This window comes from Cydia pomonella, chromosome 24, assembly GCF_033807575.1.
Source record: "Cydia pomonella isolate Wapato2018A chromosome 24, ilCydPomo1, whole genome shotgun sequence".
NCBI lineage: Eukaryota > Metazoa > Arthropoda > Insecta > Lepidoptera > Tortricidae > Cydia > Cydia pomonella.
This window is the reverse complement of record NC_084726.1, coordinates 8,062,700-8,080,861: the sequence shown is the minus strand read 5'-3', so window position 1 is coordinate 8,080,861 and position 18,162 is coordinate 8,062,700. Positions and strand designations below refer to the sequence as shown.

Sequence of the window (18,162 nt, the reverse complement as noted above, 5' to 3'; positions counted from 1 at the left end):
TTGGAGACAACCAAACATGTCGGAAACGTAGAAAAAAAAGGGCAAAGTGAATTGAACCTTACAAATTTTATGATAGCAGCAAACATAATATCAAATTATTTATTTTTATTTTTACTAATCTTACCTACTGTTCCCACTTTTGACTATTAAACCTATTTATCCGAGGACCCCACAGACTTGTTCAAACTAATTTCAAATAATTATACCTTATGGTATAATTTCGTGAAATTTATTTTATTCACTACATCACCCTACCCCCTGTATTATTAATTCCATGGATTTATTTACGATTATTTTGTTACTTCATTAATACTACTTTGTTACTACATGTCACACGGAAGTTTAAATACAAACTCAAACATCATCCTGTGTGCAAGATTACGTCATTTTTACGTCATCCGCACTTTTTGTCCGACCCCTGGTGGTGATACTGGTGATGGTTTTATGTTGAGACATTTCTATTGTGGATAATGCAGCCCTCGCAAGTGGAGGAGGATTCTCCTGTCTCTACCCCCATTTAATTTAATGTATTTTACTATAGGTCTCAGTGACTTTAATAAAATATGCGTGGGTGTGAACAGCAGAAGAAGGTGTTTGAAGAAAGAGGTGTTTTTGGATACAAAATCGTGTCAGTTGGAAATGGAATTAAACATTGGGAGCTAAATTTTGGGATGAGACAAAAAATAGGTAAACAATGCCCGGACATGGCATTGAGCAACAAATTATCAACCGAATTTATTCGCAGCGACAACGGTGGCCCACCCTTCAACCGCGACCGCGACGGTTTCCGCGGCGGCCGCGGAGGTCCGGGAGGCCCGGGAGGCCCGGGAGGCCCTGGAGGCCCGGGAGGCCCGGGGGGCCCGCCCATGCGCAACGAGCGCGGCCCGCGGCAGGACCAGCGCTTCGGCGGCCGCCCCGACAACCGCGGCGGCCGGCCCATGGACAACAAGCGGCCGGGCGGCCCGCCGGGACCGGGAGCGCAAGGTTAGTTTACATCCACATCATATTCCTCTCGAAGGTCTCAAAATTGTACTATATCTTGGATTCAGTACAGCAAAGACAAAATTGTGATATGATATAATGGATATATATCGGAGGATTTGGTGATACGTGTTAGATAACTTAATTTTTAGCTGGAAGCTGGAAGACGTTGAAATAAGTATGTTTGTGTGTTTTCTGCTACATTCAAAAGAATGCTAACGATTGTGCTCACAATAAGAGTAAGCAACACTTAAGTTCTTGGAATTAAAACAAAAACTGAATTACGATCAACTCACTGATATTTTTATCATGTGACCATTGATATTTGATAGATATGAAACAACATCATTATAAGGTAATATAAGGGTCAATTCATAATACATGTTTGTGTATAGGCGGCGGTGGCGGAATTAAAACAAAAACTGAATTACGATCAACTCACTGATATTTTTGTCATGTGAACATTGATATTTGATAGATATGAAACAACATCATTATAAGGTAATATAAGGGTCAATTCATAATACATGTTTGTGTATAGGCGGCGGTGGCGGTGGCGGCGGCGGCGGCGCGGGGTCGTGGCAGCGCGGCGGGCAGGCGGGCGGGCGCGGCGCGCACATGGCGGGCGGCCGCGGCAACGCGCCCGGCGGACAGCTGCAGCGCCAGGGGCCGCAGGGCAAGGTACTGCAGGGTGTGGCGGCGGCGGGGCGGGGGCGTGGCAGCGCGGCGGGCAGGCGGGCGGGCGCGGCGCGCACATGGCGGGCGGCCGCGGCAACGCGCCCGGCGGACAGCTGCAGCGCCAGGGGCCGCAGGGCAAGGTACTGCAGGGTGTGGCGGCGGCGGGGCGGGGGCGTGGCAGCGCGGCGGGCAGGCGGGCGGGCGCGGCGCGCACATGGCGGGCGGCCGCGGCAACGCGCCCGGCGGACAGCTGCAGCGCCAGGGGCCGCAGGGCAAGGTACTGCAGGGTGTGGCGGCGGCGGGGCGGGGGCGTGGCAGCGCGGCGGGCAGGCGGGCGGGCGCGGCGCGCACATGGCGGGCGGCCGCGGCAACGCGCCCGGCGGACAGCTGCAGCGCCAGGGGCCGCAGGGCAAGGTACTGCAGGGTGTGGCGGCGGCGGGGCGGGGGCGTGGCAGCGCGGCGGGCAGGCGGGCGGGCGCGGCGCGCACATGGCGGGCGGCCGCGGCAACGCGCCCGGCGGACAGCTGCAGCGCCAGGGGCCGCAGGGCAAGGTACTGCAGGGTGTGGCGGCGGCGGGGCGGGGGCGTGGCAGCGCGGCGGGCAGGCGGGCGGGCGCGGCGCGCACATGGCGGGCGGCCGCGGCAACGCGCCCGGCGGACAGCTGCAGCGCCAGGGGCCGCAGGGCAAGGTACTGCAGGGTGTGGCGGCGGCGGGGCGGGGGCGTGGCAGCGCGGCGGGCAGGCGGGCGGGCGCGGCGCGCACATGGCGGGCGGCCGCGGCAACGCGCCCGGCGGACAGCTGCAGCGCCAGGGGCCGCAGGGCAAGGTACTGCAGGGTGTGGCGGCGGCGGGGCGGGGGCGTGGCAGCGCGGCGGGCAGGCGGGCGGGCGCGGCGCGCACATGGCGGGCGGCCGCGGCAACGCGCCCGGCGGACAGCTGCAGCGCCAGGGGCCGCAGGGCAAGGTACTGCAGGGTGTGGCGGCGGCGGGGCGGGGGCGTGGCAGCGCGGCGGGCAGGCGGGCGGGCGCGGCGCGCACATGGCGGGCGGCCGCGGCAACGCGCCCGGCGGACAGCTGCAGCGCCAGGGGCCGCAGGGCAAGGTACTGCAGGGTGTGGCGGCGGCGGGGCGGGGGCGTGGCAGCGCGGCGGGCAGGCGGGCGGGCGCGGCGCGCACATGGCGGGCGGCCGCGGCAACGCGCCCGGCGGACAGCTGCAGCGCCAGGGGCCGCAGGGCAAGGTACTGCAGGGTGTGGCGGCGGCGGGGCGGGGGCGTGGCAGCGCGGCGGGCAGGCGGGCGGGCGCGGCGCGCACATGGCGGGCGGCCGCGGCAACGCGCCCGGCGGACAGCTGCAGCGCCAGGGGCCGCAGGGCAAGGTACTGCAGGGTGTGGCGGCGGCGGGGCGGGGGCGTGGCAGCGCGGCGGGCAGGCGGGCGGGCGCGGCGCGCACATGGCGGGCGGCCGCGGCAACGCGCCCGGCGGACAGCTGCAGCGCCAGGGGCCGCAGGGCAAGGTACTGCAGGGTGTGGCGGCGGCGGGGCGGGGGCGTGGCAGCGCGGCGGGCCGGCGGGCGGGCGCGGCGCGCACATGGCGGGCGGCCGCGGCAACGCGCCCGGCGGACAGCTGCAGCGCCAGGGGCCGCAGGGCAAGGTACTGCAGGGTGTGGCGGCGGCGGGGCGGGGGCGTGGCAGCGCGGCGGGCAGGCGGGCGGGCGCGGCGCGCACATGGCGGGCGGCCGCGGCAACGCGCCCGGCGGACAGCTGCAGCGCCAGGGGCCGCAGGGCAAGGTACTGCAGGGTGTGGCGGCGGCGGGGCGGGGGCGTGGCAGCGCGGCGGGCAGGCGGGCGGGCGCGGCGCGCACATGGCGGGCGGCCGCGGCAACGCGCCCGGCGGACAGCTGCAGCGCCAGGGGCCGCAGGGCAAGGTACTGCAGGGTGTGGCGGCGGCGGGGCGGGGGCGTGGCAGCGCGGCGGGCAGGCGGGCGGGCGCGGCGCGCACATGGCGGGCGGCCGCGGCAACGCGCCCGGCGGACAGCTGCAGCGCCAGGGGCCGCAGGGCAAGGTACTGCAGGGTGTGGCGGCGGCGGGGCGGGGGCGTGGCAGCGCGGCGGGCAGGCGGGCGGGCGCGGCGCGCACATGGCGGGCGGCCGCGGCAACGCGCCCGGCGGACAGCTGCAGCGCCAGGGGCCGCAGGGCAAGGTACTGCAGGGTGTGGCGGCGGCGGGGCGGGGGCGTGGCAGCGCGGCGGGCAGGCGGGCGGGCGCGGCGCGCACATGGCGGGCGGCCGCGGCAACGCGCCCGGCGGACAGCTGCAGCGCCAGGGGCCGCAGGGCAAGGTACTGCAGGGTGTGGCGGCGGCGGGGCGGGGGCGTGGCAGCGCTCTGTTTGACCCAATGGTTGACTGGTAGACTACTTTTTAGCATTAAGTTCGCCATTTGTACATTTTTCTTTGTGTGCAATAAAGTTTAAATAAATAATTCCTACTAATGAATTACTCACTTCAAATAAATCATACTGTAAGGAACTACAAGAACTTGTATTCCTTTACTCAAAATAACCCTAATTGGGTTTGACATTGTAAATATTAATCCTCTGACCGCCAAAGACATGAACTGGCGCGCGGCCACAGCCCAATATCAATATTGTGCATTCCGGCAACGATGACACGCCGCGCACAATAGTTAGGAGTTTTTTTTTTAACGTTAATAAATAATATCTACGTTCACTGATGATGTATGAATATCTAAACAATACAATCTAAATTGCTTAGGATGGACAACAAGGACAGCAGCCAGGCAACCAGCAACAAGGATGGAACCAGTGGGCCAACCAGCAAGGTTGGGGCAACTGGGGAAACTGGAACCAACAGAACCAAGGTACACATTCCAGTCATTATCTATCACATCTTCTCTTACTAATAAAACGTACTTCAACATGTGTATAGAAGAGAAACTTGCACATCATTAATTCGGTATTTAAAAGGAACCGCCCACAGTCACCAAAATCATGCACACCGTGCAATGACATTCTGGAGTACGATCTGCTTACTTTAAAATGCCTTTGAACTATCACTACTAGAACAGGATGTCGAGTACATTTTTCATCTACTGTAAGCGTTCATAAGGCATTTATCATGATTTTCAAATGCAATAGATTTTTTTTTAATACGCTTGTGCCTTGGCCATCAGCCGGTGCGCCCTTACAAGAAGGAATAGTCTAAATCTAGGGCTAACTAAGGGCTGCGGTAGTTCAGACCTTTGGTCTAAGGAGGCCAGTCGTACGTAGTAAACCCCAACAAATTGGTTCTATTAACCCTTTTCAAGGCATAGTACGATTTCTCGACCACCTACGCGCCATTAGGATTTCAACTTTAGCATTCCGATTTAAGGTTCAAATTAGATTACACTTTCAGGAAATGTTACTTGTCTTCAAATGAATCATCAAAGCTGGATTAATTGGAATATATTTGGATTTTTTGGAAAACCTTGTAGATTGGTGCGGCCTGGGAAAGGGTTAAGACTATATCACATATTAGCGTGCCGTCGCTCATCGACCGTTAGTTGACCGACACCACGGTGCGCGCCGGCGCCTCCACTCCGCCTCACTTGACAGACACCTTAATGCATTGGTTGTTGCATGTCAAGTCGGACAGATATCAGCAGGGGGCGGTCGTACGTGATAGTAATAAAATGTGATAATTTCCAGCCGCATGGGGCAACTGGCAACAGAACTGGAACAACTGGAACCAGCAGGCGGGCCAGCAGGCCGGCGCCGCCAAGGGGCAGGCGGCGGGCGCGGGCCAGCAGGCCACGCAGCAGCAGTGGCAGCAGTGGTACCAGTGGCAGCAGTGGCAGCAGCAGCAGGGCTGGCCCGGGGTAGCTACCGTCTCTCACATAACTATACCACGCCCGATGCAATTAGAGTGAACAGACAAAACATTTTAATCACTAGCCATTTTTGTCACTGAACGTAAAACACATACATAGAACTACTAAAACCATAACCCTTCGCGTAACAAAATAAGGTAACAGTTTTATCATTGGAATTTTGAAGTTTTCGAACTAAGAAAATAAAACTTATGGATGAGGATTTATGTTATGGAAGGTAGAGGCAAGGAACAGAATCGCCATATACCAATAAGTGTCCAAAAAAAAAAAACTAAATAGGTGGCGCTACAATACCTAGAATACTTGAGAAAAAAATCTAATCATAGACAGCTAATCATAGACAGCGCACTTCACTTCGTCAATAACACCTAGGTTCTTAGCTACTTTAGCGCTAATCTGAAGAGATTATGAACTATTATTGTACTTGCAACAGTTCTGCCTAAGGACATTCTGTTCCTTGCCTCCACCTTCCATAATGTATGTTTCGAAATTTCACGTATTTCTATTTGGTGTATTCAAACACTATGATTATTAAACTACTTGTGCTGCCGACGAGGCACGAAACATTATTGTTGTTCTACCTTAAAGTTAGCCAGAGGGCGGCGTAAGCTCTTAAGATATTGCATATACTTGAGAACAAATTCGACCCATGTCGCTCTGGCCCAGGTGGGGCCGAGTAGTCTAGGTATCTGCCGCGGAAGCAGAGGACGCTGCTTCGATTCCAGCCTGGGCACTGAAGGTCTTGGTCACTTTTTCTTAGTATGTGACATTTCAGTTTATTGTGATAACTTTGTGACTAACGTGACGGTTTGTTTGCAGTACCAGCAAGGGCAGCAGCAAGCTGGACAAACTGGCCAAGACCAGCAAGCGCAATGGGCGCAGTACTATCAGGTACACACTTTACCATACTTCAGGATTGGCGAGAGTACAGACTGAGTCGTTCTTACCAAACCGTTTATAATTAACTGATTAAACAGGCGTTTGAATTTAAAACTTTAACCCTTTACGCCTATCGTGTGCGGGGCGTCATCCTGATCCTTGTCGCAATTTTATGAGTGTTGATATTGGACTGTAGTAGCGTGCATCAGTTGACGTCTTGTCAAAATACTAAGACTTCCTCTTCATTCCCCGGATCCACTTTTGCCAGAATTGGCGCAGGTTTTTAACAAAATTAAGTGACGGCTGTCAGACCTTCCAACCCTAGAGGGGCACTATGTTTTCCTCGTCGAAACAATAACTAGTAAATATTATTTGATAAATTTAATATTAATTAACCATTGACATCTATATCTAAGGACGGGCCTTACGGACAAGAAGAACGGGGCCAGTACAGCGGTGTCACTACACGAATTCGAGCCAATCGTTCAGTCTAACGCCGCAACGCGATTGGCTGATGAGTTCGCACCACGCGCGCGATTGGTCGCAACTAGTTCCGTTAGACACGATTGGCTTGAATTCGAGAGTGACACCACTGAACTAGCGCCATTGTTAGTGCCCGTAAGGCCTCGACTTTAGTTACCTATTTTTAAGTCACGATAGTTTTCTGCTTTATGGAGAATAAATGTGCTTATTTAATAAATGAAAACATCATACATTATAATTGTACCTACATAATTAACGTGCGTTGTATTGGTTTATATACCCTTAACTTGCTGCTGGAAGAGCGGGGTCTCTTGTCACAAGTATTGATATACTTACTAGGAGGTCCCAACCTTTTCTCAATTTGTAACACAATGATTCTGACCAATAAACGATTTTTCATTTTTGTATCCGTTCCAGAATTACGGCGCTAACGCGGCGGGCAACGCGGTGGCCGACAAGAAGTGAGGCCGAGCCGAGCCGAGCACGTCTAACGCCATTATGGACACTATTATATGAACATCTACCCTTGATCAATATCAAGATCACTCCCTAGGGCATAGGGTAATCCCTATCAAGCTAACTTTGTCATTAGAAAAAGGCATAAAATTCAACATAAGTAAGTACAGCAGATTCACCCTTAGCGCCTACATGATTCAAATTTGCGCGTTTTTGTGCTGGCAAAGCTGGCTTGTCTGAGTATACATACTTAGGGCCGACCGACACGTCCACGCCTAGTCTGTCTAAGATAACTCTGCATTGACTTTGACGAAATAAAAGTGTGCAAGTACCAGTAAACGTTATATTTTCGTAGGTTTGTCGTTTTTGGAGCAATTTGTCATTGCCCATTCTGTGCAGAGATAGTTTGGTCCGACTAAAGTTCTAATGTTCGTCTATGGTATCGGTTTCTTTCTATAACCTATAGTTTGGCAAACAAGTTTTATTACTAACAGTAAAAAAAAAACTACTCAATCCTCTTTTTTAGGTTATAAATGTGAAGCAGAGAGAGAAATCATACTATATTTTTCTTATGCTATGATATTAACATTTATAACCCAAAAAAGAGGATTACTGATGAAAGACTTGCCAAACTAAAGTTTTCAATGGCAATAGTCCATAGACCGATTTAATTTTAAGATCCAAGTGTGTCAGCCCTTATGTAGTAAACAACATTCTAATCATCATCATCATATCAGCCTTTTATCGCCCACTGCTGAGCGTAGGCCTCTCTTCCAGTACGCCACTTATCCCGGTCCCGAGCCAATCTCATCCAGAAGTGAGTGAACATTCTAATATATCTCATAAAGCAACTTCTGATAAAAGCCATTTGAGATTCGAAGTTCTCCAATTAGGTTGATACATTTTATGTTCGTTGTCTCTGGGTATAATTTTATTATATAACCTGAAAAAAAGTAAGTTTTTAATATCGACAAAACTTATTTGGTAAATCAAAATTAACGTTTTTAAATGTGACCTTAAATTTTATTATGACAATGGTCTGCAAGAAAAAGTAATCCAAGTAATTTGATATTTAATCACATATATAGCATTACTTATTTATGTTAAAGATTTTTATTTTTTGAAGCAATATGCGAGTGGTTCACTGTTTTATGTGCACCAGCGTGCCTATCAGTTGTTTGCACGGTTTTTTACTATATGTTTGTCAATAAACTTAAGCAAAATGTAGTAACTAATAACTAAAGAATTTTCATTGATATTAAGTTCTTAAAGTGCCCACTTGTTTTTTTTTTGTAAAATGTATGGCCAAGTGAAGCAGTAAAATTCACATACTTACTGTATTTTTCCTTAGCTTAGGGTATATTTTGTGAAACAACGATTAGAAACTATGTTCGTTGGGATTTAGAACATGTTAGAAAAGGTTTTGCATTAAATGTCAACAAGAAATGTAGATTATATGGGAATGTGGTATGGTAAAACAAAAATAGTCGGGTGTTTAATGCACTATAAGTACGATTCCCATCGAACGGGCGGAGTCGGCGCGCATTTAACGTTAGTACGGGCGGAAGCCGGTCGGCTGCGGACGGACGACATTGAAATATGAAAGCTCCGGCGCGGCCCGACTCCAGCCGGTCGGTAGGAATCTTACAATACACTACATGGCGTTAAATAACGTCCCAAGTACTATATTTGATAGGATAACACTTCATTAGTATCTGTTAATTTAGATAGGAACTTGAAAACAATAGAAATAGTATTTTTATAGACAATCGTATGCAATACGCAAGTTTTAATATACCTATGTATTTAGATTTACCATGAAAGCACTTTCGGGTGAAATTTAGAAATAGAACACATGTTTTTGTCATAGTGACCAAAGGAAAATATTATGATTTATTATCAGAGTTGACACGTGTAAACTTTGCAATTTTACTGAATTATGTATTTTTATAAGATAATGACACTAAAATAAAGCGCTATGCATTTTATATGTTATGGCGCCAACATTCTGCCGTATGTCGCACCATTTGACCTTAAGTTTAAATTTACTCATAAATTTGCAATGTATAATTAAGGCATTTTGACTAGTTGCGATAAGTAACAGTGTATGAATGTGTGTGTGATTGTATGTGAGTTTGCAAGCTTTGAGTTTTGGTGTACAAACGATTTTAATCTTAAGTGCTGGGTGTTTATTTGGATGTCATCATACTGATGTAAATGATTTTAACAATAAATATTTGAATAAGGTTTCTCTTGTTTTTATTTTTAGTCTTAAACAGTACTGACTTTGACTGAACTATCGCGACAAATACGAACGTTACTATGGAAAACAATTATACACTACATCTGCAGATATATTCCAACAAGGTTTACTGTCATTATATTATTTATATTCCTTTTCACCACACCAACTGGTAAAGGCCCTATTGATTGTTAAAAAAGGAAAAGACAGTTGCTTTTATCCACATGTGGGACAAAGTAATCAGATGCAAATGTTGAGTTGTTTCTTTATGTGAGCTGGTAGAATTGACTTTTAAATGATATTTTTTTATTACGTTCATTTGGATTTGATGTGGTTGATTTTTTTTGGCATTTCATAGTTCGTATTTTCCTCGCGTTGGTGTGGTGAAAATTGTCGTGTTTTACTCGGAGGCAAAGTTCGTTTAACTGTCCCGCCTTGAAACCCTCGCAACGCTCAAGATTCCACTTCTCGAACCACTCGCTACGCTCGTGGTGGTGGTGGAATCTTTCGCTTGCTCCGGTATCAATAGCACGAGCGGTTTAACAACAACTTTACTCCCTTGTAAAGCAAATAACTATTGAATCATACTGACATCTCTAAAAGGACCCCTACAAGCAGGTAAAAGGTAGAAATGATAATAAATACTTAGACAGGTTTTCAAATGAAGCATGTGCAGTTCGGTAAGAAGTTATTGTTTTTATTGGGGAAATCATACATTATCTGAGAGAATGTCAAGGCTTTTTAACAAAGTTTGTGCATCAGTATAATCTTAGATGGCAAGTTCAAACATTTGCTCAATACCCGTAACATAATTATTTACAGTTGCATCCGCATCATAATAGTATATCCTTTTTCAAACGCATAATAATGTTTTACCGAAGATTCAGAAGCGAACGCGGTAGGTTTGACTTGAAGAGTTACACTGGTTTTCACTGCGTTTTTATTCGCCTTTAGCAGATAGACAGCATCATCTACAACAGCAAATACTCCCATCCATTGAGATGCAGGTACAATCAGTTTAATTTCACTACCTTTAGGTACACCTTCAATTTTCCTATTACAGTTTTCGTTAAACACGTACAAGTCTTTCTTGCCATAATAGTAATACATGTTATTGTCAAAATCAAAGGCAATTTCTTGAGCATCATTAATATTAATTTTATTCTTCTTCGTTCCTTCATCAGCAACGTAGAATACTTGATGGTCATCTGTTACAAAATAGAGAATGCCTGTTTGGTGATTTGCTTCTATTTGTATTATATTATCAGTGAGATCCGTATTTTTAGCTGTACCTTTTATGTAGTCATATATATATAGATACCGTCCGTCGCTGCTAAATACGCTTTGTTGCCAGTAGCGAAAGCTGTAGCATCCCGCCCATTATCTAATAATTTAGTAACATGTTGAGTATTTTGACTCTTATATATATATATGTCATGGACCAAGTGATTAATGTGGGCATTATATATAATGCCCGGGCATTATGAATAATGGCAATCTATATCGGGCCAAGTGATAAATTATTATCTGAACTTCATTATTTATCACATTGTCTGGTCATTATGAATATTGCTACGTGGTCGTTGGGCAATTTGATAATAAAGATACGTTGGATGAGGTGCGAGGAGGAAAATAAACGCGTGACACGCGTTGACCAACCAGAGTCCGTGATAGCAACGTGCGGACGTCAAATGATTCACTGTTTACTGTAAAACGCTCACTGTTTTTATTTAGTTTTGGACTGAACTAAAACCAAATACGAATGGACGCGGACGGATCTTATTTTTGTAATTCAGTTTCGAATTATAGTAAAAACGAACTTCATTTTTTACTTCCCTTTCTAGGGGGTTTGAGGTGGCCATTTCTGGCCCTTTTTGGCTCCTAGCAGGAGAGTCCTGGCAAGTAAGTCTTATAGATCCCCAGCTTTGTGCGTATGGGGGATGGCTGCTGCGGAGCAGTAGACGAAGCAGGGTACGCGCAGTTATAGCCCGTCTCACTAACTCCTCCGTGTGTTGCTCCGTTGTGATGCCCCTGTGTGACCCCTAGGTATTTTTTCATGTGCTGCCCCTATATCTCCTCGCCTAGTAGTTGCTCGCATGGGCTGCTCTCGTGAGGAGCGGTTGCGTCTTGGTGACGTTCACCTAGAACGTCCGTTTGGTCAGCCACTCGGGTAGGACATCAAGCTAGCGCTGGATCTTCAGTGAGGCGTGGGTTGGTATGATGGACGACGTGGGGCCGATGACGTTGACAGCTTTGGCTTGCAGGCCCTCATGCCAGACCTTGTCGAACGCCTTCTCTATGTCGAGGAATACTGCGACGACATGCTTCTTCAGGTTCATCCTCTCAACCATGTAAGAGGAGAGGACTCTGGTTAGCTACGTAAATAAAACAAAATAAAACACTGGGTAGCTTTCCTAACGTACGGCTCAAATCTCGTAGACCTATCTGGTCAGACTCCCAAATCCAGGGCTCAGTATGCTTCGACGTTAACGTTGAAAGATTAAGCGCTGAAAATTTGATTTCAATAAAGCCTTACGATAATAATAATACAGCCAGATCCTTGTCACTTGCTGCTGGAGTTGGAGCTGTGGGCTTCGTCTTCTTTTTGTTTTTCTTTGGAGCCTTTTTGGTGGTGTTGGTGGCCGCTAGTTGGTCTCTTTCGCCGCTTTGAGTAGGGGCATTCACCAGCGCCATCAGGGATGCGGGCGCCGACTACTCCACCGTGGGTTTTGTAACGCTAGCCTTTGTCACCGGGCCTGCCTTCCAATTATGGGCCTCTCTCAGATAGTCATAGTCATAGTATATTTATTCATGAACAATACAGAATTGTGTTTGAATATACATGAAGTGAAAAACATAAGAAAAACAACAACAAAGAACTTATTAAATGTAGGTACCTACAAGTAAACAAATAAATATCAGTCTAAAAATACGGCAACATTTAAATACTAAATAATAACAAGAGAAACAATACTTAAGACTTAAACAACATTAAACACTTCATCTACCGTATAAAAACATCCTCTCAACAAAAACTGTTTCAATTTGTGTTTGAAGATATTATACTTTGAAATTGTTTTAAGCTCTTCAGGTAATTTGTTAAATAATTTAACAGCCTGGTGTCTTGTACAGTGCTCCTCTACTTTGGATAATGGACGGAAGTTAACTTTTATATTTTTGGTGCGCGACACTTTGCGCATCTTCTGTTCTTCATCAGTTTCAAATCTAGAGCTATGTTTAACGAGATCCGTGAGTAATATAAGCACATATAAACTAGGCACCGTAAGGATACCAAGTTTTTGAAAATATTGCCTGCAAGATGTCCTTTGTGGGATGCGAAACGGGTAGATGAGAGCCCGTGCAGTTAGCGCATGTACAGGGCTCTTCTTTTGGCCTGCGGCATTTTGTTGCTGGATGAGGTCTGCACAATGGACGCACTTTTGCGGACTATGACAGTCCTTCGAATGGTGTCTGTAGCCCTGGCAGCTGTGACACTGCGGTGGTCCAGATTTCCCCCTCCATGCTTCTATTATAAAGGAGTTCAGGAAGAGAAACTCGTTCACCCTGTATCCCTGATCGCGGTATATTCTCGCGAGGGAGGGGGGGGGGGGGGAAGCTGCAAGAAGTAAACGCAGCTCGGCTTGCCCTCTTTGGCGTTGATCTGCTTGATGTGCTCTATAGTGAATCCGAGGTCCACGCAAGCGTCCTTGATTTCGTCTAGTTGCGTGTCTGCTGGTAAAGCTTGGAGCGCCACCTTCATCTTCTTCTCCGAGTCTAACACTCGTAGGCGTTCCACTACGGCATTGTCCAATTTTTCGAGATGCTTGAACACCGTATACGGTACCCCTCTTCTGATTTGGGCTCGAACCGAAAACCTGTCCTAACCGGATTGCTGTTGACGGTTCGGCCCAACTCCGCGGTGATTCCCTTGACCACCGCTACCCAGTTAAGCAGCACCGGCGCCACGATTGCTGGAGTATCGGATCTTCTAGGGTTGTTGTTTTGTAGCAGTATCTTCAGGCTTCTTCTGGGTTATATTTCTAGTTGTATATGTATAATCATAGGTATGAAACAAAAAGAATGCCCCTAAAAACCAAAAGGAAACTCTACAAAACCGCGATCCGCCCTGCTATTTTGTATGGAACAGAGTGCTAGGCTTCTACCAAGAAACATCTCACAAAGCTGCACACCACTGAGATGTGCATGTTACGCTGGTCAGCGGGCGTCACCCGGCTCGACAAAATCAGGAACGAATATATCAGAGGTAGCTTCAAAATCGCCCCCATTGTTGAAAAAGTCCAAGAAAACGTTTGCGCTGGTATGGACACATCCTCAGGCGTCCTGAAGACCACATGGTGCGAGTAGCCCTAGACATACCATCGACGAAGCATGGGCGCGGAAAGCCCTCCGCCACTTGGCTAACGACGGTCCAAAAAGACCTGAAACAAGCAAGTATGAACCCAGATATCGCCCAAAATCGCCCAGAATGGAGAAAACACACAAGGAGAGCCGACCCCAGATGATGGGAAATGACGCAGGCAGATGATGTATAATCATAAATCTCATCTTATCTAACATCTTAGGAAACGAAGGAATTTTACATTCACTTTAATGTTAAAATTAAAAATAATAGTATTGAAAAATGTTTTTTTATTACTTTGCCCAATAGGTGAGAGGCAGTATGTATAATGCCCGGGCAATTTAATTATTTGCATATTTATTATCACATTGCCATCTCAAATTGGGCATTTTTCATAATGCCCGGGCATTATGAAAAATGCCCAATTTATCACTTGGTCCATAACATATATATATATATATACAGGTCCGGCTCAACATTCTCCAGTATTTCATTAACATCATCGTTCTTATATAAAATGCAAACCATTTTCGGCTTCCACGAAAAAGAACTCATTCAAGTTATTCAATGGTACAACAATATTCACTATGTCGTGGTGTCCAGTATATTTGACGTCGGATTGGGTGGCCATATTTCTGGTGATCACGATGGAATCTTGGAGTGCTGAGGTTACTTATTTATACGAATTGCCTAGCCTTTATTATATAGCAGTCTGTCTCGCTCAACGGGCTTATCTGCTGTTACTTGTTAGTCTAAATTATATCATTTTATTTCAACTTAAATAGCTCCGCAAATACATACACTCTTAAATCTTAAAGTGATTATCGATAACCCTACTTCTGAAATATTAGATCTTTCATGCTTTACGCATGGTAGTGACATGGATCGCGACAGAAAAACAACAAGTTAAAAACATGAACCCAGATAAACTTCGCTTTTGTTGATCAATATATACTCGTAGGTACCTAAGTTTTAGAAATGTGCCTAATTCACGAATTGCAGATAACCCCTTTAGTCGAGGCAGACACGAAATAATAATGACTGTCAATCTCCATACAAAGTAAAATCGATCGAGAATGAGCGATCTGTTGGGGTCCGTCCAAAGAGGAGTCGTTAGAGCTATGTGCTCCAGGGGTGGAAGTGAAACATGCATAACACGCTTGTTGGCACAGTAGCAGTTATCAGCCACTGGGTAGAAAGCGGCGTACACCTCTCTACACCCCTGAGCCGCTCACACCGGTGCTGCTCCTGGTCGTCTTCACGACGGCAGTTTCAGGGGCCCAGCATCTAGTGGGCGGCAAGTCTCGATAACTAGTGAAAACATTGTTAGTTACTACAATAGTTCCAATGCCTGCTGTGACCGGTTCATGGGTGTCTATTGTTGCGTCTGTGAACGGGTTTTAACGGGCGTTCTACTAGACATTACAGCTCTCCAAAAGACCGGGATTTATAGGCCTGTTAAATCCAAGGAAACTTGCAATTAGTACGGAGCCTACCAGTCTATGTTATTTGCTCTAATCTCTGGATGAGGTCAAGCGATATGTTATGGTATATTATACAAATTTAAACCGTATCATTAAACTATAGAGTTCAAAATGTGATTTTGCCAACTTTGCCAAAACTATCGAATATTGTAGCTTACTATGAATAGGAAGATATATATTTACTGATTAAATACAATTTGTCAGTTGTTATAGTCATACGAACGCCCATCCGACTTGGTAAGTTTTGATTCTATTAAGTAGTTTCTGTAGAAATGAATTAAAATGTCTGAACATTACATAAGCAAGCCGGTGAGAATTGAGTTCCATTGTGACATTTTGGCCCGTGACGCCCGAAGGGTGACAATTGAAATATTATTACTGTTTATGCTGTCCGTACGTCCATCTTTGTCTGTATGTCAGCGTGCTCTTTCTCAAGAACTGTTGTAAACAGTTAAAGTTTTCTTAACCTCACGAGACTCAGAACCAATAATTTGTTTTTTGAATTTGGAACTCTTAGTTACCTACATAATAAAAGTTCAAAATAGATTTTGGAATATGTACAAAAATTTGTACTCAGGGTCTTAGGAGGGTATTATGATTTATGATTTCCACTGCCGCTATACCTACTTTAAAAATTATAAAAATGAAACATTAAGGGATCCCTTGCACAAAATAGTGATTTAAATAGTGCACATAAGTGTCGTGATGTTTTTTTTTGGCACAAAAGATCATCCTACTCTGATTGTGCATGGTTCAAGACACTTGGGCGGTTTTAATATATACCTACTACCTTATGAACTCAGTACCCAATAAAATAAAATTTAAGAGGGTGCCGACTGCCGACCGTCCAGTGGCGCCCTCATTAGCGGGATTATGTTTTGTAATAAACCAATTAATTTCTGTTTATTTAATCCATCAGTAATTAATTGTAATCTTACTGGTTCCCCAACTTTTGATCTTTGTCATACATATAGTTTTATTTTGCTTCATCATCATCTAAACGGCAATAGGTGACCACTTTTTCCATTTAGGTCATGAAGTCAAGATTGTCAGTAATGTTCAAATATTTCTAAATGTGTATACTGTTTTAATTTATTTTTAACTTTGTTTTTTAACATTGTAATGCGATTGGACCTTTGTTGTCTTAAATAAACGGATTTATTATTATTATTATAGTCAGGACCAAGCCAAGTCGACAGTGACTTTGATAGCACAGACTGTGCAAGTGTTATTTTAAACGTCAAACTTCTATAAAATTATGACGTTTGCTTAACACTTACACAGGCTGGGCTATAAAAAATCGCTGCCAATTTAGTTTGGTTTGACTTTAGTAAGCATTATAAAACTATATCACATAGATCAAAAAAACTCTAAAGGTTATCTGGAAAAGATCGCTGCGATAAGACCGCCTGTTGTTTACCTCTTCTTAATGTGCTGTATAATTTGTATTGTTTCTGTATTGAGGTGTGCCATAAAGAGTATTTGTATTGTATCAAAAATTGGGAAATAAGTAGGACTACGAGCTGTTGGATTTATATATTGTTTATTAGCAAACACAATCCCTCTAATGAGGGCGCCGACCGTCCAGTAGCGTCCTCCTAAATTGCATACTCATTGCATGCTCTGACTGTGACTCTACTTTTACTCTCGACAATATTTCTCCACAAGAGGTTGTTACAATCTTAAAAAATATTAAAACGAAGGCTGTCGGTGAGGATCACCTTAGTCTGGATATGCTTATGCTCGTGGCGGATATAATTGCCCCTATCTTATCCGAAATTATAAATTTCTCCTTTTCCTCTGGTACATTCCCTGCTATGTGGAAACTTGCTCATGTTATCCCTCTTCCTAAAACTTCTAATCCCACATCCTTTTCTCAATATCGACCCATCTCCATTCTCCCAGTTTTGTCTAAAATTATCGAACATTTTGTTAATCGTCGCCTCCTTTCACATCTCCACAAGCATAATTTGTTGAATCGGTTTCAGTCAGGTTTCCGCCCCGGGCATAGCACTGTCACGGCTTTGGTGAAGGTCACTGATGACATTCGTTTTAATATTGAGAATAAAAAGCTCACGGTCCTGGTACTTTTAGACTTCAGTAGTGCCTTTGATACGGTGGATTTTGATATTCTCCTTCATATCCTTCGTACGTTAAATGTTTCTCCTGCAGCTTTGTCTTGGTTCCGTAACTATCTCTTTGGGAGGCGCCAGCGTGTCAAGGTTGACGACAAGGTCTCGGAGTGGTGTGACCTTTCTGCTGGTGTCCCCCAAGGAGGGATACTCTCTCCTCTCCTTTTCTCGATCTTCATTAATGGCATTACTGAGTCCTTAAATTGTAACTTCCACCTTTACGCGGATGATTTACAGATTTACGCAGCGGCTAGCATTGATGATTTTTCATCTTTAGTTGATAAAATAAATGGCGACCTTGAGTCAATTCGTTGCTGGGCGAATAAGTTTGGTTTGAAAGTTAATACAAAAAAATCGCAAGCAATTGTCATTGGTGGTCCTTATTTTGTGTCCAAATTGTCAGAGATGGTGGTGCCCAAAGTGCGTTTTGACGGAACAATTATCCCTTTTTCTTCTACAGTTAAGAACTTGGGTATCATCATGTAGCTCGCATGTAGCATCGTGTAGCTCATGTTTCTGACATTAGCAATAAACTTTTTGCGTCTCTCCACTCACTAAGGCGTCTTCAAAATTTCCTTCCTCTT

At 46.1% G+C, this 18,162-nt stretch overlaps 2 protein-coding genes across 2 annotated transcripts in view; one reads left to right on the top strand and one right to left on the bottom strand.

Moving 5' to 3' along the window:
* Positions 1-9,607, top strand: part of LOC133530878 (uncharacterized) — a 42,905-nt gene extending 33,298 nt beyond the window's left edge. Inside the window, exons 23-29 of the mRNA XM_061868935.1 lie at positions 746-984; positions 1,523-2,122; positions 2,220-3,991; positions 4,426-4,531; positions 5,361-5,530; positions 6,362-6,433; positions 7,322-9,607. Coding sequence (XP_061724919.1) covers positions 746-984; positions 1,523-2,122; positions 2,220-3,991; positions 4,426-4,531; positions 5,361-5,530; positions 6,362-6,433; positions 7,322-7,369 — 3,007 coding nt within the window. The 3' untranslated portion in view covers positions 7,370-9,607. The remainder of the gene's footprint in view (positions 1-745; positions 985-1,522; positions 2,123-2,219; positions 3,992-4,425; positions 4,532-5,360; positions 5,531-6,361; positions 6,434-7,321) is intronic.
* Positions 9,608-10,278: 671 nt separating this feature from the next.
* Positions 10,279-17,766, bottom strand: LOC133530877 (uncharacterized). Its single transcript, XM_061868934.1, is given in 8 exon segments — positions 10,279-10,919; positions 10,922-11,020; positions 11,882-11,977; positions 12,153-12,314; positions 13,234-13,425; positions 13,980-14,041; positions 14,479-14,634; positions 17,730-17,766. Coding segments are annotated over 8 exon segments (1,305 nt in total). The 3' UTR covers positions 10,279-10,418.
* Positions 17,767-18,162: the final 396 nt, after the last annotated feature.